Source organism: Raphanus sativus, chromosome 5 (genome assembly GCF_000801105.2).
Source record: "Raphanus sativus cultivar WK10039 chromosome 5, ASM80110v3, whole genome shotgun sequence".
Lineage (NCBI taxonomy): Eukaryota > Viridiplantae > Streptophyta > Magnoliopsida > Brassicales > Brassicaceae > Raphanus > Raphanus sativus.
In genome coordinates, this window is record NC_079515.1 from 22,523,357 (window position 1) to 22,531,410 (window position 8,054).

Below are 8,054 nucleotides of genomic sequence, written 5' to 3' on the forward strand. Positions count from 1 at the left end.
TAGATTTAAGTCGTCCAGAAGACTTAAAGGTAAGTCGTCTAAAGAGGTCACTTTTGCAATTGAAAATTAAAAGGGACGACTTAATTCTAAGTCGTCCGGATTTGTTTGTTAAAAAAAAAAATTCAGACGACTTATATATAAGTCGTCTACGAAAAACGGGCTAGTTTTGCATTTGACCGAATCGTGTCAGATCTTTGACTATTTCTGGACGACTTATAAATCAGTCGTCTCTGGAAAGTAAAAATTTCAATATTTTATTCAAACTAGACGACTTACACGTAAGTCGTCCCAGGTTAGTTTTGTAATTGAAAAATAAAACTTGAAATTTAACTTTCTCCAGACGACTTAACTAAAAGTCGTCCAGCTAGACGACTTAATTTAAGGTCGTCCGGGATAAGCAAGGTTTGGACGACTTAATTGGGAAAAAATTCTGGACGACTTTGCTTTCCCCGGACGACTTTAAATTAAGTCTTCTGACGGGACGACTTTATATTATGTCGTCTGGTAAAAATTAAATTATGAAGTTTTATTTTTCAACTACAAAACTAACCTAAGACGACTTACACGTAAGTCGTCTAGTTTAATAAAATATTGAAATTTTAACTTTCCGAGAGACGACTGAATTATAAGTCGTCCAGAAATAGTCAAAGATCTGACACGATTCGGTCAAATGCAAAACTAGCCTGTTTCTCGTAGACGACTTATATATAAGTCGTCTGGACTGTTTTTTTTCACCAAACAAAGCTGGACGACTTAGTTTAAGTCGTCCGTTTGACCAGAAGACTCATCAGTAAGTCTTCTACATACAGATGACTTACTTGTAAGTCTTCTACGCGAACAGATTTTGAAAAAAATTCAAATTCGTACCTTCAACTAGGTGAGATGACTTTGTTTGCACACAGGGTCTTCTCCAACCACCCAGAACCTCAAACGAAAGCAACCGTAAGTCAAAACGAAAGAAATATGGCTCCAAACAATTTTGAATCAAAAGCTTCAGTTTTTGGATGAATATGGAGAGAAAGTGAAAGAAATGTTGTTTTTAGTTCATAACAATTGAAACAGAGAGAGTGTAAAGAGATTTACGTGCATTAAAGGGCATTAAAAGCTCCAAACAGTTCGTACAAGGTTGTTCCCACTATTCATGGCAGTGGCAATATTGTAAATACTTGAAGAAAATGAGGTTGAGACAGTAAAGAAGCCATTTTCGAAAAAAAAAAAAAAAAAGGGTTAATGGCATTTTCGTAGATAAAATGCAGATGTGGGGTTAAAAACTCAAAAAAAAAATGAGTCAAAAGAAAAGGTTAGTTTTCTGTTTGAATTCAAGTTTTGAGTCACTTTTGCAATAAGCCCTTTAAATATATGTATTTCGTTGACTTGCATATCTTTCATGAACTGATTTTCATGATGTCATTTGCTTACAGATACCGTTATTTGGTGTAAGGATACATCAATGGTCAAAAGGTTTATCAATTTAAATATAGGTATTTCTTTCCCTTGCATATATTTCCTGAACTACAAATTAGGGATCAAATATGTGTAATATGCTATGCTACTTACTATTCATGTATTTAGTAAACATATGTCATTTTAATAATTTTCTTAAGAAATAAGGGTTTTATTTTTTTATTAATTAGTAGTTTATTAAGTTTTATTTGCATATGTAATTTTACCCTAAGCAGATAAATTACACGAGGAAACATTCACTTTATTATTGAGTATTTAACTGATTTTTTAAAAATAAAACATTAGTAAAAAAAGAAGAACATTGTAGTATAGTCCCCACTTGTCTCTCTTCCCCTCAAAACAAACCCCATTAGTCTTTTCAGATTTTTTGTACGCTTCCTCCACCCATCTCTTCTCTCTCTCTGTCTCTCTCTATCCTTCTTCCTCTCCTCTTTGCTTCCCTTTTCTTTAATTTATTCTTCCAAGATCAAATAGTTCCTTCTTTGATCTCATTGGCATACCAAAATTTTCAATATAACCCAAATAAGAAGTGAGATATCATTGAAGAGAACCCACAAGTTCAAAAATGTCTTTAGATTTATCATCTGATCGTGTTTGCTATGTTCACTGCAACTTCTGCACCACGACTTTAGCGGTAATCTCTCTCCCTCTCTTTCCCTGTTTCTATAATCAAAAATGAAAATCTTTCTCGAAAGAAAGAGTGTTCGGTATTAACTGATCAGGGCTAGATCTCATTTTTCTAACATAACTCAGACAGCAAGAATATTATTTTTATTTTTCTAAAAAAAGAATATTATTTTTTTATGAAACTTGATAAATATTCTATGAAGAATTTTGCATCTGGATATGAAATAACCTTTACCTCTGATTATTGATGAAAACACATAGGGGAAGTTTCTTGATCTTAGAAAATAAGAAACCCTAAGTTTTTAATTTTACCTTTTTCGTTGGTGGAGACGACTGATCTCTCTGACGCGTGATGAGATAAATATACCCAAAGAAGCAAAAAAAAAATATCGGTGATTAGACCATATCTTAGTGCTCAAACAAAGTAAACTCAAAGGAAACAGCCCCTACCAAATTTAGGGTTTTGTGTGTAGGTTTATAGTCTACTACCTAGCATCATATTCCCTTAATTCACAATATTGTGAAGGTTTATTTTTTGTCCTTTTCAAAGACATATTTTTCTTTGGTGTTTCAGTATCTTTGGTGTCTCAGTAAAGCCTTCATTTTCTTAAATACTAATAATTCCCTAAGTTCCAATTGCCATTAATATTTCCTGTAAAAGGAATTGGTAGATACAGTGTTGGTGCCTGTATCCATGTGATACAGGCTCAAAAACTTTCACCAAGTCTTCCAGCTCTGACTTCATATTATCTTTGACTTGTATATATCTGTAGTATGTGACACACATATATACATATATCATATCAAATTATTAATCGTAGATCTTTGATCTACAAAGTGTGGTCCATGTAAAAAAATGTTTACATCACATCACCAGCTGATAGTTTAAAATGACTTTTTAATTCTCCAAATTTTGTGTTTGTTTTTTTCCTTCAGCGTGATGAAGCTAATTTTGTTATATGTATATGATAGTTTCAAATTTTATTTGACTTGTTCTCAAAAAAATTATTATTGACTTTCACTATTTTTAGCTTCATAGTCTGGCTTAATATTGTTTACTATTTACCAGTTTTATGTGACTATTTAATAACATCCATCTATATATCTGTGTATCTATATATCTATCTATATGTATAACATACAGATCATTGGTCTATGATATATAAGCTATCCCCAAAAACTGACTAGGACGCGTAGCCTGGTAGAGGTGGACGCGGATCAAATAATACTCTATTTTCAATATTTGTGATTTGCTTTGTATTTCACGGATATCTAATTTTGCGATTTTTATTTTGGAAAAATACGGATATCTGGTTTTCTGGATATCCGGAAAATTTATAGATATTTACGAATATTCACAGAAATTTATGGATACCTTATCCACTTTATTTAATACAAGTAAGAGTACAAAACATTATACATACTGTTTTTTATTTTTTAAATTACATAATATAAAAGATAAACTAAAATTTAATGAAACTATGTGTTTTTATGAAATTTTAAAATTAATAAATCTTTCTTATAGTTCCTATAAAGATTTTATATTTTTCTTAATTTTATATCTAATTTATAAATAAAATTAATAAAATTGTATGTTAAAATAATAATTATATAAGATTATACATTTAAAAATTAATAAAATTGTTTGTTAAAATAATAATTATATAAGATTATACATTTAAAATCTCTATATTTAGTTTTATATATATATACTTCCATCTATCAGTATATAAGTCAGACCGGATCGGTTATCCGCCTCTAAATTTTTCAATATTTTTATTTCCTTCATTTGAACGGATATTAATTTTTAGTATTTATTTTGTTTCGGAAACTTACGGATATCCAATTTTTCGGACCGAATCAGAATAAATAACGAATGAAATCAAATTTAATGGAAAAAATACAGAGTCCTATAGCCAGGTACGTAGTTTAAACTAGCGTAGACGTGTAGTAACTCTAGTGTGATTTCGAATGTCATGTCTAACTTGTATATAAGTCCGGTTGTGAATTTTCAGAGCTTAAAACATAATCACGATAAACTCTTGTAAGTTGATTATACACGAAGTGCTATCCTACATATAAATAAAAGAGTACTGGAGCTGTTAGCGTGACGCTGATTAGTGATAAGGGACAAAAACGATCACATTTAATCAAAAATTGTTGAAGGTCGTCTTGCACAAAATAGGGGTGGTATTTTAGCGGATAGTACAAAGGATTTGTTCTACCCAGTTCGAGCAACAATTTTTTGATCTATGCAAAAGCTGCAAACTGTTAAATCATGGCCGATCTTGACCACTTCGGATTGGATATGTACACAAAAATAATAAAAAAGGCTATAATTTAAGATGGCACCATCACATATTGTGTTAAGGACTTTATTGGCTGTGGTTAAGGTCACGTCGTTTTCTAGCATGACTGTCTTCTTCTTACAAGCTTCATCAACCATGCTTCATATCTTTGCTATCTTTTATCATGTTGCCTTGAGGATTGTGTGTCAGACATATAAGTAATCAGAACCCACCATACACAAAAATACACCCATCTCATAATAAACATATTGAGATTCTAAAGTTACAGTTTTACCCAATGTTTTTTTTTCAATTAATAATAAAATGAAAGTAGATGCATGCATGATGACAGTTATCAGTGCTGGAATTGAAAATAGTAAACTTGATAATACTATCTTTAGTTTACATATATGTTAAAATATTTTATTATCTGATTTAATTTCATATAAACACAAACCATTGATTTAATTTAGAAGGGTACTATGTACATTATTCCCTATAATTGAAGGCACTAGAACACGCAAATATTTTGTTTATTTATTTTTGAACGATTATAGAAACTACAATTAAATATATTATGAAATATACTGATCTATTTGTAAGTCAACAAACGAAAACCTATTATTTGTTTTATCCACGAAAATCTTAGTTGGATATGTATCTGTCAGATCAAATCACTGTTTTATGATTAACCAAAAATATACTGTTCTATATAGGATGGAATAGTAACATTCGTAATGTTTCAAACTATCTAATTTATATAGTGCATGTACAATATAATTAAGAAAGTTTTTTCCTGTTTGCAATAGAGATTTGATCTAACCAGCCAATCGAAATATAGGATAGCGGTAAGCAAGAAAAAAACTTGTCCGCGTATATATACTTTGACTTGAGAGATCTTTTTTTTTTGGCTAAAGACTTGAGAGATCTTACAAACTAATATATATATATGATCAGGTAAGTGTACCATACGCAAGTTTGTTCACACTTGTGACGGTGAGATGTGGTCATTGTACCAATCTACTCTCTCTCAACATGGGTGTTTCACTTCATCAAAGCTCGCCTCCTCCCATTCATCAAGATCTTCAGGTATAACAATCATTAGGACTTCGAATCTTTTTTTGTTACCATGCGCATGCATGTAGAATTCTTGCTGATATAGTCTTTGAAATTGTGAAGCAGCCTAAGCAACACATAACCTCTTCGGTAACAAGGAAAGAATGGGGATCATCTTCCAGGAGCTCCAACCATTACTCAACCACATTGTCAGAAAATGTCGATCGGGAGGCTCCTAGAATGCCTCCGATTCGTCGTAAGTCGCTCTTTCCTGTCACATTTAATGCACAAGCATCACAAGTATATTTGAAGTTTGTGTGCATATATATGCAATGAGTCCATAATTATATGTCATGGCAGCACCAGAGAAAAGACAACGCGTTCCTTCGGCCTACAACAGATTCATCAAGTAAGTTTCTAATATTTGTAATGCAATTATCTCTCAACTCTTTCACTACAATCTTAAAAACTCTCTCTTCTTAATTAGAGAGGAAATCCAAAGGATCAAAGCTGGCAATCCAGCGATCAGCCACCGTGAGGCGTTTAGCACAGCTGCTAAAAATGTAAGCTTCCTTCGTTATCATTCTTTCACAAATATGTGAACTAGATAGTCTACGAGAGGTAGCTCCAAAAAAACATTCTTTTAATATATAGGTCCGATGATGATGTCATATATATGAAAAGATGCAAATAAAATAAGTGTTTTAGTATAAAAAATAAACCACAACAAAAATATAAAAGCTTCTTGAATGCAGTGTTTTCTAATAAAAAGCTTAATTACTAAAATGTAATTCTTAACATTCTTCTTCTTATGCTATCTATTAAATAATCCAAAAACTGATTTCCACACACATTAAAAAGCTAATATCCTCTATTTTGTGGTGGGAAAATCCTAGGGTTTTATTCTGTTGTGAATTTTTTGAAATATAATTCTACATACCAATAAGATAGTGGATCCTATTATGCACAATTGGTGGACTGTGTATTGCAGTACATTTTTAAAAATTGCCTTTTGTGTGTAGTGGGCACATTTTCCTCACATTCACTTTGGATTAAAGCTGGATGGCAACAAGAAAGGCAAGCAATTAGACCAGACAGTTGCAGGCCACAAGTCTAATGGCTATTTCTAAAGCCTTTACATATATATATTGGTAATGACTATTATATATATACATATATGTGTGTGTGTGTTTGCTGATGATGGAAGAGAAGGCTAGGAAGAAGATCATACATAACTTTACATATATATTATATATGCATGTATGTATGTCCCCTTTCTTTTTCTTGTGTGGGCTCCATCTATAACTTCGTTTCTAGCTTACACTCCTCTAATAAGTGAAGCCCATATGTGGTTTTCATATTTGAACCTAATTACTTAAGAAAGAATCTTCTTTGCGAAGATTGTAATATAAATTTCATCTTTCCTCGTTCTGAAATTAAAGGTGTATCTTTTGAGTTATTTTTGGGTTCACCCCTAATGTGAACCTTTAGGTTCACCAACCAAACTTGTTATCTTAGATTAATTATCTTTTAAAAAAGGAAACAAAATAATTATCAAATTGTATTATGTTTTTAAAATAAATGTAAAATAAATAAAAATAGTAATTAACAAAAAAACGAATTTTTGAAAAATAATTTTAAATCCGCCAGCAAAAAACTATACCCTAAACCCTAATCCTAACTCCTAAACCCTAATCCTAACCCATAAACCCTTGGATAACCCCTAAACCCTTGGATAAATTATAAATTCTAATTCATAAATATCAAACTCTAAATCATAAAAACACTAAATTTTTTAATTCTAAATCTTAAACCTTTAGATAAATTCTAAACCTTAAAATTTATATATAGTTTTTTTAAATACATTTATACAATTACTATTACTTTTATTTATTTTTACTTTTTTATTTTAAAACATAATATAATTTGACAATTATTTTGTTTCCTTTTTCAAAAGATACTCAATCTAAAATAACTAATTTCTATTGGTTGGTGAACCTTATAGGGGGTGAATCCAAAAAAAAGTCGTATCTTTTTGGTGTGGTCACGAATTTTTGTAATGAGTAGTTTTGTAGTACTACTAACACACACGAGCTTAAAGATGTATGGAGTCAATTGATTATATATCAATTTCAATTAGTGTATGTAGATTTAAAAATAAACAAAAGGATTTTGACAGAAATATTTTTTTCTGGAACACTTTGACTGAGAAAAATGAATATCAATTAATGGACTTTACACGTTTGTTTGTGTATATATAAAGATCTTTATATAAACGAGCCATGTATTTGTACTTAGATTCAATAATAATAATTCCATCTGAGGATGTTTTTTTTTTGTAAAGAACATCTCTGAGGATGTTTATATGGTAACTTTTATGGTGCTGAGAAAATTCTGAAAATTACTCATTCCAAAGAAACATTCTTTGCAAAAAGCAAGTTTCCCAATGAATAGAGTTCAACGGCTGTTTTGAACAGTTCAAAAGAAAAAAATATAATAAACTATGAGAAATTAATGCTCGTGTCTTCTCTTGTCAGCCACAGAACTCGAATCCGGTGGAGTATAAATATTGATGTTAGGTCACATTTTATGTTGCCGATTGGAACACTATTTTAGAAG

General features: G+C 30.9%; 1 protein-coding gene across 3 annotated transcripts; it reads left to right on the forward strand.

The window, feature by feature from the left end:
* Positions 1-1,755: 1,755 nt before the first annotated feature.
* On the forward strand, positions 1,756-6,884 carry LOC108861233 (putative axial regulator YABBY 2). 3 transcript variants are annotated; one of them, XM_018635064.2, is made up of 6 exons: positions 1,756-2,098; positions 5,337-5,468; positions 5,559-5,691; positions 5,802-5,844; positions 5,923-5,998; positions 6,458-6,884. In XM_018635064.2, exons 1-6 carry the CDS (start codon positions 2,030-2,032, stop codon positions 6,563-6,565), a joined length of 561 nt encoding a protein of 186 aa, XP_018490566.1. In that variant the 5' UTR covers positions 1,756-2,029; the 3' UTR covers positions 6,566-6,884. The 3 variants fall into 3 exon arrangements, with proteins under 3 accessions (XP_018490566.1, XP_018490563.1, XP_018490565.1); XM_018635061.2 differs by having other exon boundaries at positions 1,763-2,098; positions 5,796-5,844; XM_018635063.2 differs by having other exon boundaries at positions 1,768-2,098; positions 5,562-5,691; positions 5,796-5,844.
* Positions 6,885-8,054: the final 1,170 nt, after the last annotated feature.

Excerpts from the sequence above, each read along its gene's own strand:
- LOC108861233 (XM_018635061.2), top strand. The coding sequence starts at position 2,030 with ATGTCTTTAGATTTATCATCTGATCGTGTTTGCTATGTTCACTGCAAC. Across the intron at positions 2,099-5,336 it reads TCTGCACCACGACTTTAGCG|GTAAGTGTACCATACGCAAG; the intron begins GTAATCTCTCTC and ends ATATATGATCAG. Across the intron at positions 5,999-6,457 it reads TTAGCACAGCTGCTAAAAAT|TGGGCACATTTTCCTCACAT; the intron begins GTAAGCTTCCTT and ends TTTTGTGTGTAG.